Source organism: Tachypleus tridentatus, chromosome 12, assembly GCF_004210375.1.
Source record: "Tachypleus tridentatus isolate NWPU-2018 chromosome 12, ASM421037v1, whole genome shotgun sequence".
Classification (NCBI taxonomy): Eukaryota; Metazoa; Arthropoda; class Merostomata; order Xiphosura; family Limulidae; genus Tachypleus; species Tachypleus tridentatus.
The window spans coordinates 109,024,655-109,040,356 of NC_134836.1; the positions used below are offsets into that span (position 1 = coordinate 109,024,655).

The following is a 15,702-nucleotide window of genomic DNA, read 5'->3' on the forward strand; positions in this document are numbered from 1 at the left end:
AATCAACATAAATGCCAAATAAACTCAAGAAATTCAAACAAACTTTAAATTTATGTATTTGTCAAACGTATGTCACCAGCTAACAGTAAACCAAATTATAAGTATCTTTATAATAAATTCTCTTGTCAAGCCTTGTTATGCCACTCCACTTTCCCATTTCTCAGGTAGACATTTAAACAATATTTCAGGTCCTACAGTTTTCATATTGTTCCTACTCTCAAGTACACCTACATTAAATATTCACTGCTTTCACATCACTTCTATTCTTATTACATATTAATTATATGGTTATATCAATCTTTACAGCTTTAATTTTTTATTATATATACACAGTTATACATGTATGTAACACCATGGAATGTGCACACCATTTATATTTTTATTGCACAGAATTTAAAAGATATAATAACCCTTACAGCTACAAAGCCTCTTCTTTATACATAGTTATATAAATACTTTTATGATCTTCATAAAGTGTTTTACTACACCTAAAGATACAAAGAAAGAAAATTACATCACCAACATTTTAATTAGCATGAACCATATTTAAAACACTCAAATATATTTCCAAAGTTAAGTTACATAATGAAAGACCTGATTATAGAAATTATTTTTTAAATTAATTTTTAACACTACTCATCACAATCTGTTTAATTTCTGGCATTTACATTAACTGGCACAAATCTGAAAATTAACATGACCTCAATCACTCTTATATAATGTGAAAATATAAGAAGATATGTAAAAAAGTAATATGATGCTCAAATAAAAATCTGACAGAACACTGAACTACCTGGGTTATTAACATTTGATACAATTTTAAACTGATTGTTTCTGTTAATCATAGTAGGTAATTTGTTAAGAGATGCATACTATATATTTAACATTAAACTTGTTTTATAGTGAATCAGTTGATAAGGCATCTGTTGTTTTTGGTCAATTACTCCAATCAAACCAGTACTGAGAGACCAGTACAAACAAAAAAAAAATCTGAAATAATTTCATGCAGGTTTGTTAATTAAAATTCATTCAAAGAAAGAATTTTAAATCAGTGATAAGGGTTAAAATATACAGTATGCAGAGAACAGAAAATAAAATTAGTATTCACTCATTCAACTTCGCAATGAATGGCAGCAACTTACAACAGTACAGTGTTAAAATACACAAGATGAGAAGGAAAAAAGGTGTGAAACTTTTTAGATAATTTTCATGTTCATGAGGTAATAGCTTTCATTTGAACAGGGCCTGACATGGCCAAGTGTGTTAAGGCGTGCGACTCATAATCTGAGGGTCGCGGGTTTGTATCCCCGTCGCGCCAAACATGCTCGCCCTTTCAGCCATGGGGGCGTTATAATGTTATGGTCAATCCCACTATTCATTGGTAAAAGAGTAGCCCAAGAGTTGGCAGTGGGTGGTGATGACTAGCTGCCTTCCCTCTAGTCTTACACTGCTAAATTAGGGAAAGCTACCACAGATAGCCCTCGAGTAGCTTCGTGCGAAATTCAAAAACAAACAAACAAACAATTCATTTGAATAGAGCATTAGTTAATTTTAATTTCTTGTTAAATTAAAAAACGTTCAGCTTCAGTTTTATGTATGATAATTAATAAAACTAAGCTACAAAGGTTCTCAGTGCTATACCAATACACTTTTTCCTTTAAAATGTCATTGAGTCTTTTTGTCAGTTTCAAAAAACTCAATGAGTCTGTATTACCAGAGAAAACTGATAAAATTACTTTTTTTGGCAGGCAAAACCAATACAAACATATTACTTCATTAAAAGTGTTAAAAGGTCTGATAACTTGATTCTAATTCAAGCTCAAAAAACTTCAAACAAAAAAGCAAATAATTCTTTCAAAACTAGAAGCTTAAGGTTTTGGTACATTTTTAATACAGTATGGTCAATTACAATGAATTATCCAAAATGTTCATGATTACATAACAAATGTAAATATTCAAATCCTAGATTTTATCATAAAATACAAAGTTTGCTCTAATGAGCTATTATTTCTGAAACATGAGATTCTTCACCATTTGTGAAATATAATAAAAAATGATACCTCATAGAATAATTATTACACATTACAATAGGGTACTCTTCAGAACAGTTGTGATAAAGAGTTCAAAAATATAAATATGACAAAAACCACTAAACATTCTAAATAGATTATTAAAATATTGATGTGGATGTGGAATATGCCATTATATACATTTGTATTGTTGTTTGATCAAATGGAGAATTCACATCATGAGGCTGAAACGGCTTAAATGACTAGAACTTTCTCGAAGTTTAGAAAATTATCTAAGTTGTGTAAAACATGAAGCAGACTAAATTAGGAAATAGTTAATTATTTAATTAGTGAGTTTATTGGTTAGTTCATCAGCTACTGTCAGCCAATTATTTGGTCCAGTTTTGTAAATAGTGAATTGGTGTTTGGATACAGTAGTAAAAAAAAAAAAGAGAAATTGAGCTAGATAAGAGAGAAAATTAGCAAACAAATTTGTTTTTTGGTGATTACTGTGAAATTAAGCCAATCAGTAAATATTACTTAAGTAGATTTTTATAATTTGTAGTGAAATAAATAAAATGCTTCCATTATAATTATGTGGAGAGGATTTTTGTTTACTGAATTATCCAAAAGTGCCTGTCCAACAACGAAGTGTTTGATACAATAATACCCATCAAGAAAAATCTATAAATTCTATACTTCCATTCTGAATGGAATACAATATTCACTACCTAGTAGCAAATATTAATATGTACTATAGTTTCAAAATATAAGAGGAAAATTGTGCTTACATCAACAACAATCAATAAATACATTATTAATAATAATACTAATAATTTTCAAAGGAAGGAATACAACCAATTGAAAACTGACACATGGGTACAGAAGTTAATTCCCCATATCATACTATACTCTCTTCCTCAGAAAATTACTATTTTCACCTGAATACCATACAGTAATCACCTCATATCTTTGATTTCTCATCTTATTTTCAAGGTTCTTCATTACATATGTCATACCGACTAAGAGCTAACATATGATGTCTCCATACAAATGAACCATCTTGTTTGTATTGTAAACAACATTTCAAGAGGATGAAATTTTAAAATGTCAAAGTCATTTGGCAAAAAATGTTTTTTATGTGCTATGAACTCTCTAAATCATATTGTGGCCCCTTATAGGCCCCAGGTTCACTGTTTGAGAACCTGTGATTTGTGGCACTTTTTACATTGAAATTCATTTCTCACTTGGAAAAGATTCATTTTTCAATACCTGGATTATATTCTCTTTCTTAATGATATACAATGCTTACCAGGATAATGGTTGTTATCCAGATCCATACTGCCTGCTAGTGAATATCCAAATGTCTTCAGGCCAATGTCATCAATATCTTCTGCTAACAAAGTCTAACAAAAAATGAAAAACAAAACAATCTATAGTTATTTTATCACATGTAACCGATGCTGTTTATGATATATGATGAGATATTTATAACATTTTTATCATTATTCTATTTTTTTCTTTTTGTAAAGAGGTGAAATATAAAGTCAATTAAGTTCATGTTTCTGAAATAAAATAATTGATAGGGTGATAAATGTATTTTCTTAAACATATTAATAATATTTACTAAAACATATTGCATTCTATAAACCTCTACAATATATAAATTTCCAATTTATTAATTTAACAAAATGCTTGATTGGACTGTGTACTTATTACAACTAATTAAGTAGTGAATAAATACACTAATATACTATATGTTATTATAAAGAGAAGTTCCTTATTAACAGTTTGTTTAGGCTGCAGATATGTCCATTTCAAGTTCAAGTGATGACTGAGATGAAAGTTTATCCCTTTTGTGATGCTTATTTTCTTATCTAGACAGTAGGTGGTGACAGTTTAAGCTAGTGTATAAAATTTCATTAAGCTATTATTATGCCTCCGTAAGGTAAATCTTAAACCAAGGAGAATTTACATCAGTAGACCACCTGAGCTTTCTTTAGACCTTTACAAGTAACTCGCAATTTAATGTAGTGCATGAAATTTCTTAAAGTTTCTGTCACGCACAGTGGTGGCACCACCACTAAAAATTTGAGGCTGTGTGGGAACAAGACACATATAATTTTAAAGTTACAATGAGCCACTGTTTGGTTTCAAAGAGTACTTTGTATTGAGTTTTGATGCCTCAAAATACTTACTGGTATTTACCAGTGGGAGTGGGAGAGAATATAAGTTTTATTGATGATTACTGTGAATTTATGCCAATTAGTGAATATTACTGTGAACAGTTGAATTTTAGAATTTGCAGCAAAGTAGATAAAATATTTTCATTATAATTAAGTGGAGAGGAGTTTATAGTATTTTATTTAGTGAATAATCCAAGTGTCTTGGTGCATTTGGCAGGTGAGGAAGAAGGAATGGCACCACTGGTCATGTACGAGTAAATAAAGTGTATGTAATTTTTTTCATCTAATGCATGGGTACCGTCATTTATAAAACTTAATTCGACAGATTGTGTATATGCTTTGAGCTACAACAGTTACAGTATACTTCTAGAGAAACATGTAGTACAATATAAAATTTGAAAACAAGTATGACCCTTGATTTGTGTACATAAATTGGGCTTCCCTGTTGTTGTACATTTTGTTCTCATTCATTCCAGCCATAAAAATTAAATAACTTTGTAACTTCATTATAATTTCAATACATTTATGATATTCAAAATTCATGATTAGCATTTGTCGGCAAAATTGCAAAAAGTATGATTACGATTTACAATTATATTAACTAAACACTTTTCGTTTTTCCAAATTTCAGTTATATTTTTATTTATTTTTTGTTTAATTTAAATCTCATAATATTTTTACACTAAGTATTATAGTTTCTATAAAACACTTAGAATCTCAATAGAAACAACATTACGCATGTGGGAACCATGCACTACAAGTATATCTATGTTTCCTTGAAATTATAATTATCAGAGAATCTAAATCACCTTTACCTGAGAAGGTTCTTTTCTAACTCCATTATGACTGCCAAGGTAAATAAAAACAATTCCACGCTCATTTTTCCCGGCATATGGCGCCCCCACAGCAAAATCTACATTTTGTTTTTAAAGAAAAAATATATAATATTAATGTTTGGTCAAACGATTTTAATTTTGTTATAAATATTTTTCGTTTTTTTACAATTAATTCCATTAAATATTTTAACTCCCTACCATAGTTCACTTAAGATCAATATATGCTTCTTTAGTGAAGTGTTGTATGCATATATTTGAATAGTTAGATTTTTTGCAATGATTAATTTCTGAGCATGTGTGATAAGCAAACTCAAACTCAAAGCGGTTTCAAAAACATCCTTCACCATAATGGCTCAGGAATTTTATTTGGACATGTTTGGAATTTAGTTCTATAAAATTATCATGCAGCAAAAAAGTGTCAGAACTCACACAGAACATTGATCTATACAAAAAAAAATATTTGTGTATTTTTATTAAACTCTCTATATATAATAACTCTACCTCAAATTTTCAATAGGAATCAGTTGCGCTATCCATTTCAAGATCCTTCTAAAATAACTTACACGAAACCAAGAAAATATTTTCAAAATGAATACACCTTCTTCCACAACGATTTACCTGTTCAAATACTTTAATTTTCTTTGATGTCGAGAAAACCCACTTGTAGAGAAAATTATATGTGTAAAAACGGCTCGTTTGGGTTGAGAAAATTTTTACGTAAAGGAATGAACAACATCTAAGCATGCCCTCCACATTCCAACACTCAGTTACATAACCCATTTCAAACATGTGGTCAGCTTCCGGTCAGCTACCTCTTTCTTTCTTTGTGAACCTGACGATGACCGAAGAAGGTCGAAACGTTGTTCATTCCTCTACGTAAAAATTTTCTCAACCGAAACGAGCCGTTTTTACATATATATTTTTCATTTTCTTTATTATCTCCACTTCCCGCCTTCCTGTTCTAGGTTCAAATGTATTAAGTTGTACTTCAAATGTTGGTGTAACTTGTATCTAAACGTTTTTCATACGTTATAGGTAAAGCAATGCAATAGAAAATGGTCAAGATATACATATACAGTGGTTTTAGCACTTTATATTAAAGCGATTTCGTAATCTCGCCACGTTGTTAACACCCCATGTCGTCATACATACTAATCGACTAATGTATCTCGACAGTAACCCTACATTTCTTCTTTCATTGTAAAAGGTTGCATTGTATGATTGTAATGTTAAAACTATACACTTCTTTCGTAAACTATCTAGTGTACGAAGACGACAATTTCCCAGTGCTTGTCTCAATAGTCCGATTGCACAAACTCTAAAGGCGCTGCATCCGGCAATTGAACAATATGTTTTCATAAATAAAAGCATTCATCCTCTAGTTGCTTGTGTTCTTCGACGGTGAATGAACATGTGGAAACAACTTCTGTACACATCACTTGTGTTGCTTTTGTAAACGGAGTTCCGTCTTGATTATGTTGCGTACTGTTGCCTTGCATACGGGGACAGTTTTTCCACTGGTTTTTGTGATTCTCACGTATTAAAAGAAGTATTGGGTATCATTCATTAAAGATCTCTCTCTGGATGGTCTTGTTGTACAAGACTGATCCATATTTCTCTGTATTCCAATACCATTACGTACAGTAGATATCCTCCATCTTGAAAATTCTAAATCCACAACCTGAACACATCTGCATAATTTAATTGTATGAACATTTTGCGTCGGAAAGGGCTCTCCTGTAACCTTCCCAAAAACGATCAATTTTCAGTGCAATCACACCATTTACCGTATTTTGGAAAAACAATTCTAATAAAGAAATACTTTGACTCAGCAACCAATACTTTGATGCAGCCTTGACTTTTTATCAACCTACTGAGTAAATACAGTCAAATACATCATATTTTGCACAGAATTTTGACAATATTAGTTAAACTGAATGTGTTATGCAATTGAAAATACTTGTAATTGGTAAGTGATGAGATTACGATCTGTATGAGAGGCTGTTTTAAGTAAACCCTAAGCTAACCTCTTGCCTTAACTCATCACTTTTGTCTTGGAAGACGTATGAGGATTTTAAAGTATTTTTAAAGAAAAAAGTGCGTCTTAGAAGGCGTAAAATACAGTTCTAAAAGCCAAACAATGTCAAAATGTAGATCTGATATCGTCTGTTTGACTATGGCTTTATAGCCGCTTTCATAGTCACGTGACTTGATGATTTGTCTATTCAAAGGTGTTGTGTGAGCATGCAATGGATACATACATAATATAATTTAAGAATATTATAATTTTTAATATTCCATCAAAATATTACACATTGATAACATTTCTTCTGTGATGTGCAACAAAATTAAGGGAAAAAAACTAAAATGATTGAAAATGTGCAACATATATTTAACATTGAATAAGAGTTTTGTTTTTTGGTTTTGAATTTCACACAAAGCTACTCGAGGGCTATCTGTGCTAGCCGTCCCTAATTTAGCAGTGTAAGACTAGAGGGAAGGCAGCTAGTCATCACCACCCACCGCCAACTCTGGGCTACTCTTTTACCAACGAATAGTGGGATTGACCGTCACATTATAACGCCCCCACGGCTGGGAGGGCGAGCATGTTTGGCGCGATGAGGATACGAACCCGCGACCCTCGGATTACGAGTCGCACGCCTTAACCCACCTGCCCATGCCAAGCCCTCGAATAAGAGAAACGGCTTTGTATTAAAATATTGGACCGGCATAGCCAGGTGGGTTATAGAGTTCGACTCGTAATCCGAGGGAGGCGGGTTCGAATACCGGTGGCACCAAATATGCTCGCCCTTTCAGCCGTGGGGCGCTATAGCGTGACAATCAATCCCACTATTTACTGGTAAAAGAGTAGCCCAAGAGTTAGTGGTGAGGACTAGCTGCCTTCTCTTTAGTCTTACACTGCTAAATTAGGGATAGCTATCGCAAATAGCCCTCAAGTGGCTTTGTGCGAAATTCAGAAACAAACAAGTTAAAATATTTTGGGGTGATTTAATCATCATCATTGATGATATATAAATAGTCTCTTTCTTGCCTTTGGGAAATAAATATCACACAAATTAGTCAAATGATACTATTTTTAAAACAACGTTATATATTTTTCAAAAAACAATTTGGGGAGATCTATGTTTTTCATACAGTGTTTTTAAGTATCTTTGCTTTCATACTTGGAATATTTGCAGTTTTCTGATATCGTACAGTTGAAAATGGCCTGGTTTAAAATATTTAAAGACGTAAAATTGTGGAAAAATACGAGAAGACATGAGTTTATGACATGATAGAAAATTTCATAAAACCCCAATGTTTGTTTGTTTTAGGATTTTCCAGTAACACCACACAAGGGTTATCTGCACATACCATCGTCCTCGTTTTGAACTTTTGTACTACCTTTATTTCACCAAATGGTGTGATTTGACCATCACTCTTATAACGTACTCACGAACACAAACGGCTACAAACTATGAACCTCCAAATTCACGGTCTGGGTACATCAAACACTAGGTCACACCCAACTAGACATGAATGATCTTGTGAGGAATGTCAAAATGTGTGTGTGATCTGGTGAGTGACATCAGATGTGTATGTCCTGTTGCAGAATATCAGGAGACAAATGGCCAAATCAAACTATTTAGTAAAAGAAAAAAGGCTACAAGTTGGTGGAAGATACTTTTGAATGCCTACATTCCCACTAGTTCAGAATTAGAAACGGTTATGCATAGACAAATCTTATGTAGAGTGGTGCAAAATTCAGCATAGGTCCTTTCAACATAGAAAGCAAACAAAATCGTAGACTTCTAGCCAAACTAAAAATAAGAAACAAGACTACTGTAGTCTTTTTTTTTTTTTGTTAGGTTTTGTTTATTTTATAGCAAAGCCACATTGGGCTATCTGCTTGGCCATTCGAGGAAATTGAGTCCTGGGAATTAAAATTCTAAGTCTTTGGAATTACCACAAAGTAACTTCTTTTTAGGCAGTTTGTTCAATAGTATAAAATATTCATGTTTATTACTTTTCTCTAGGACTAAAAGTAGCAAATGTTTTGCTTTATCATGAATATTATGCACCTCTATAACAGGTTTTTCGAACTTTTATAGCCACATGGAGTATTTTAGAAATTTACAAAACCTTTCAAAATCCACAGCCTATACAAAATATGATGTCAGTTGTTTTGTAAGCGGTATGAATGTGAAAGGGAAAGTTTGATTGTCAAAAATGTAAAATCTTCTTTAAAATGACTTTCCAAATAACCTGTATTTTGCCATTATTTGCTGCTAGTAAAAGTAACTCCAAAACGTAAGCAGTCAAAGACATTAGCGAACGCTGAACTAAGCGCTTTCGACGTGAGTACCTTTCGACCACGGCCAGTATATTTTTATCTTATCTTTCCCAAATTTTACAAGCCATATTAATCTTGAAGCTAGCGGCATAAAACAATGAATTCAATCAGCGTCTACGTAGCTGGAGCAGTTACCAACTTCTTAAAAGTTGTAAATAAGTATTTATTCTTAAAAGTATGGCAGATTATAGGTGAGTGAAAAAGAACATCGACTAATAAAAAAAAACCTCCTCCCAGTCATCCAATCGTGCACAGTGTTGATTTCGCACAGCTCAGCCAAAAAGAAAACGTCATCTGGTGTCTGTGCTAATTCTGGCTCATTATGAAATGTTGTCATCTTTAAAGGTAACACACTTTACAATCCCATCTAATTTACTTGATAACGTGTGTAATATTAGTAACATACTGATTTGCATATCGCTTACTAGTATGATTTGCTTCCTTTTAAAGGTCTAGTTGAAGAATAATTATTACAGTAAAAATGTCTTGGATTTATTTAACGTACAAAATATATAAATATACGTGAAATCAATTTAAAAACACTTCACCAAGAAAAAAAATTCCACTTTAACTAAAACAACTTGGCATTAAACACAATGCATAATTATACGATGCAATACTGAAACTAAGTTTAGTTTGGATCCTAATTCACAAAAGACTCATTGAGGAATTACGACGAACAGAATATGACGTGGTGAATTAATTTGCCGTAGAGCTTAACTTGTAAATCACAGTGAAAAATAAGCATACCTTCGTAACCGTCTCCATCTACGTCACCCAACGAGGCCAGAGATAGGCCAAATCGGCCCTTTGAGGCGGTCCCCTCTAAATGGTCCTTCCGAAGGAACTTATGCTGAAATAATTATTAATGTATGTTGAAAGCTTGAAATCATAAACACACACGCACACACAAAAGAGTTTATTAATTAGCAGTTTATAAATGTTAAAATAACAAATATTGGTACACAAAGCTTTTTCTAATTATGTTCTCGGATTAAAAACGTTCTAATTATACATAGTAACTTAACAGTAGTTTTATCAATCCAACATTTTACGCTTCGCAGTGTTCTTCTTGTGATCTCATTAAAAAAAATAGTGATGTGTGTGTGTACATATAAGAACCTATTTTCTAACAAAAAGACTGACTGGATCATCTAGTAAAAGTTTTTATAAACATATACTTTCACGAAATGCCCTGTTTATTTAAGTAGACTGAGTGAGCGCGGTAACTTGAAGTGGCGCTTTCAGGTCGTCCTAATACCAGCTGTTAAGTCTTCATGTGATGGGGATATTAGGGTGTACCCCGTACATTAGTAAACTTAAAATGCGCGATACTGCCTTGATTGTTACATCTGAAATACATAATTTGTACTCTTTGTTAACATACAGTATAATACGTATTTTATACAAACAATAAAAAAAACGAATAAGAACTTAAAACTAAGAGAATAATTTACTTAATCTGTGAAGTAATCCAGTAATATAACGTAGCCCTTCTTTACACACTAGGAAGTTTGTGCAATTAACTTTGCGATACGTTTCTATTACATTTTATAAAGTAAAACAAAATATAACTAATTATTACAAAAAAACCAAAAACAACTAGAACATGAACTACAAAAAAACATGATGGCATAACTATTTAGTGAAGTTCATTAGATCTTAAAATAACAGAAAAAATAATTATCATGTACATTTAATAAAATTAATATGTGTATATATATATACTTATATATTGTCATACATCAGTTTCTTGGTAGTATACATAGACTCTGCCTTTTTCATAGGTTCCGTCGTTGGCCGACAGGTTACTGTGTAAAGGAGCTCCCACAATAATGTCATCTAAACTGCCATGAAAACAAAATAATTAGTTTATCTGAAGGTTACTATACTGATGAGAAAGACTAAGTTATTAGATCTTCTACTCTATGTAAAAATCTTTACAGATAGATGGATATGTATGTGTATATTGTTAACTGCCAAAAATAAACGTTTCTTTGGGTATTTAATTTATTTTATCCAAACGCTCAATCAAAACAGGAAAATTTTAGTTGTTTTTTTCTTTATTTAAGAAATAGAAAGAATATAACGATATGGTTATATAAATTGGGTAAGTATGCACTTCTTGAAGATATTTTATAATTTCTTTATTTTTATTGTTATGTTCTTTTCATTTGTTAAAGAAAGTAAACAAAAAAAGCTAAAACTTTCATAATTTGACTGAGCGCGTGGATAAAATAAATTAAATGCCTAAAAAAAGCATTTATTTTTTTCCAATTACCATCATTAATGGTTATTATTTTATTACGAGTATTATTGTTCAGGAATGTAACTGTTACCAGTACAGTTTTCAACATACCCATCTGCATTGACATCCGAGACGCACACGGCGTAACCAAAGTAAGTACCAATATCTTCTGTTGTTATGTTCTGCAAATGTCGTAGTTCTGAACTGAATATTACAACCTGTTCAGAAAGCAACGTTATATTAGTTTATTCAACAGGCAGTAACTTCTGCAAGGTTGAAATAGTCAGGCAAGGCACATCTGAACTTTAACTATTGCATGTTTACGCTACCTCAAATACAAATAAAACAAGGCCTAACGAAACCAACCGTAGGCTATAAATGGAAAGATATTTCAAAGATATTAGTGCTACGCCTTTAAGCTATACAAATAAGGTTTCATATGAAACAGCGGTAAGACAAAAAGCAGAATATAAATAAACTTCTCTGTCGTTTTTTGAAATTACCATTGTAATATATTTGTATTACAAGGACCCAACAGCTTTTCTTTCATTTACTAACCTTCGTTATACTGTAAATGATTTAACTACCTGAATAAGGACGGGAGGGAAAAATTATAATTTTTTTTTTTCCCATGACCAAAAGCAAACTGTTTGAACTTTAAAAGAAAACTGCGTAAAATATATATCTTTATATATTTTATAGAGAGAAATAAATGCTTTTCTCTCGGGGGAAAAAATCTGTTTAAACATCGTATATCAGCAAACAACAAGTATTCGACTAACAAACTGGTAATATTCAAATACCATAGTATTACGCAATTTAACATAAAGTTTCCGGACTTTAACACAAAAATAGTAAGTTTATTGTAATGGCCAGCTAAATCTACCTTATAAAACAACTAATATAATATGATGAAAGAGAAATGGCGGTTTCTCTTTCATGTTTAATATAAAATTTGGACAAGTTTGAACGTATTGCTAATGTTTGTTAGGTTCTTGAAGTTCGCACAAAGCTACTCGGGAGTATCTGCACTAGCCGTCCCTAATTTAGTAGTGACAGACTAGATAGAGGGAGAACCCACGATCTTCAAATTGTGAGTAGAATATCCCAATCACCATGCAATACTAGGCTGAACTGCTAATGCTAAAATCTACTATCTTGTAGGACAAAAGAAAAAGGAAAAACAAAGAGAGAGACGCATTTCAATAGTAATTTTAAGTTCTCAAAGTCGATCCGTCACAAGTTTTTTGAAAGGTTAAAATAATTCAGTTACGTTGTTCCAATAATGTAGTTTCGTCTTTCGCAATAGCGGCAGTCCACACAAGGAAACAGAATATATCTCAATATCTTTCTTTACTGTATCGATTGTTCGCATACATCATACAAGGTAAAAAATAAAGATAGCTAATGTAGAAGATATTACGTACTTTACATTAATACGAAGGAAATATATATGTATGAACAGTTACGATAGTATTATAGTTTATATCACTCTGGCCGAGTATGTATAGTGGCTTTCAGTAATAATTCTGTCTCTACCAAGTAGCTAAATATTGATTATTCTTGTACATATTTGTTTTCTTTGTTATTTTACACATTAATATACGTGATAAAATACTAATATAAATTACTGTCAGCAAAACTTGCAAAATAACTTGATTTATTAAAAAAATAATTTCATGTCATCGTACTCGATAAATTCATACTTTCTAAACTGTAAAAAGTTCTACAAAACAGTTTCTTGAAAATTTTAAATATTATAACTGTTTTCTATAAGCCGTTCGCTGTCTGTGAACTACGTAAACAGATAAGATAAAATTATCTAAATGGCATCAAATGTTTGTACATTTCTCCCTTCCCAATACTCACTTTCCCAGTAAGGTTACTGCGGGGCATGCCAACCACAATGTCTGCCTCACTGTCGCCTGTAAATTCTCCATCTGCCAATGAATATCCTGTAAAAATATGTAAAAGCTGAAGTGATCATTTGATTTAATATAATAAACCAGACTACTTGTACCCAATTAACAATATATTGCTGTCTTCAACTGTGCTAACAAATATCTTCTATAAATACAAAACAGTCACATTTGCTTGCTTGTTTTTTGAATTTCGCGCAAAGCTACACGAGGGCTATCTGCGATAGTCGTTCCTAATTTAGCAGTGTAAAACTAGAGGAGATGCAGCTAGTCATCACCACCCACCGCCAACTCTTGGGCTACTCTTTTACCAACGAATAGAGGAATTAACCATCACTTTATAACGCCCCTATGGCTGAAAGGGGGAGTATGTTTGATGTGAGGGGGATGCGAATCCGCGACCCTCACATTACGAGCTTAGCGCTCTAACCACCTGGCCGTGTAACAGTTACAATAACAACCAAAACAGTGCAACAATACACACTAGTCATTCTCAGGTTTTAGGTTATAATAAGATATCTTCCAGTGTTCTAACAAATATTTTCTATAAATACGTAATGGTTACGGTAAAATCCATTATAATACAACAATACATACCAGTCATTTTCACGTAAAAATAGGTTATCTTCCATCACATTATTTTGTAAATTACTAATATTTACTCAACATTTAATATTATGTTCTTGTGTTGATCTGTATAACTTTTCCACGTTTGTTGTTATTAAGGTTATCTTTCAAAAACATACTAACTCTTCAAAATAACTTCATTATAGTTATTAAACTGATCAACCAGGTAAATTATTAAATTATCTTTAGTGACGAACCCAGTAAGTCATTAAATAAAGTTAAGTTATCTTTTCTGATCAACCTAGTAGATTACTAAATGATGCTTACTCACTAATCCAGCAGGTTACCACATTGTATTTATTAGCTAATCCAGAGGTTACTAAACATGTTCTGTAAACATATAAAATTGTGCTGCATTTTGTATATCAAAGTACTAATTGAAATTCTGTAAACATATGGCATCATGTTGTGTTCATATAAAAGTAATAATTGACATTCTATAAACATGTGACATCATGTTGTGTCCTATAAACATAGAAATGACTTTTAAATTCAATATATATATATAAACAGGTTCTTATTACTGTCATTGCATTATGATATAGAAGTCACTGACACTTATATCTTGACAGCCAACAGGAATTAACTCTACTTAAGCACAAAAAATTCACAACCTAAATAACTGTCATCATCTTCAGCTGGTCCTTCTGATGTCCATTCATCAACTAACTCTTGGACGTTCAGCTGTCGTGAAAACACTTGACCTAAAACAAAGATTGTTAGATCCATATGTAAGAAAACTCTAAGAAGATAAAACAAGTTATAAAAAACAATCAAACCCTAAAAAAGTAATTTAATACTGTTTTTGTGTTAGATTTTCTTTGAATTTCTTCTATAATAAATTAATAGCATAAATGATGTGATATGTTTTTTCCAGGGAGAACAGCATGTTATAACATGTCATCATTTCAGCCTTCTGTTTAAAAGAATAGAAATAAACCAATACATTATGAGATTTAAAATAGATTTAAAAAATTTTAAAAGATGCAAGTATGGAGTAACAGTTAAATTCTGAAAATTTTACTTTCCAAACTGTCCCCTTGTGGGACAGATTTACAACACTAAAATCAGGGACTCAGTTCTCCTCAGTGGACACAGCAGATAGCCCAATGTGGCTTTGCTAGGAAAAACATGTCTTTCATGTTTGCTGTTTATGAGGTTATATTTCAAAAATAAAACACAACAACTGTTCAAAACAACTAATTCTTGGCTGAAAAATATATAAATTTATATAAACATAAGATTAGCTTGGTTTGTTGTGAATTTCTCACAAAGATACACAAGCACTATCTGTGCTAGCCATCCTTAATTCAAGTGTGAAAAGCAAGAGGGAAGGCAGATAGTCATCACTATCCACCACCATTTCTTTTACCAACAATTAATGGAATCAAGTATGTACATTATAATGTCCCCATGGCTATAAAAGGGTGAGTGTGTTTGATGGGACAGAGGTCAGAACCCATGACTCTCAGATAGCAAGTGCCATGCCAGACTCTTCAGACCCAGAACAAAAGAATATCAAC

At 32.0% G+C, this 15,702-nt stretch overlaps 1 protein-coding gene across 1 annotated transcript in view; it reads right to left on the reverse strand.

The window, feature by feature from the left end:
- The window catches only part of LOC143234323 (integrin alpha-PS2-like), a 101,845-nt gene that overhangs the window by 30,355 nt on the left and 55,788 nt on the right, over positions 1–15,702 (reverse strand). Inside the window, exons 7-13 of the mRNA XM_076471610.1 lie at positions 14,794–14,883; positions 13,503–13,588; positions 11,745–11,851; positions 11,130–11,232; positions 10,136–10,238; positions 5,011–5,108; positions 3,322–3,415 (exon numbers count right to left, since the gene is read on the reverse strand). Of these exons, the coding sequence (XP_076327725.1) occupies positions 3,322–3,415; positions 5,011–5,108; positions 10,136–10,238; positions 11,130–11,232; positions 11,745–11,851; positions 13,503–13,588; positions 14,794–14,883 (681 nt within the window). The remainder of the gene's footprint in view (positions 1–3,321; positions 3,416–5,010; positions 5,109–10,135; positions 10,239–11,129; positions 11,233–11,744; positions 11,852–13,502; positions 13,589–14,793; positions 14,884–15,702) is intronic.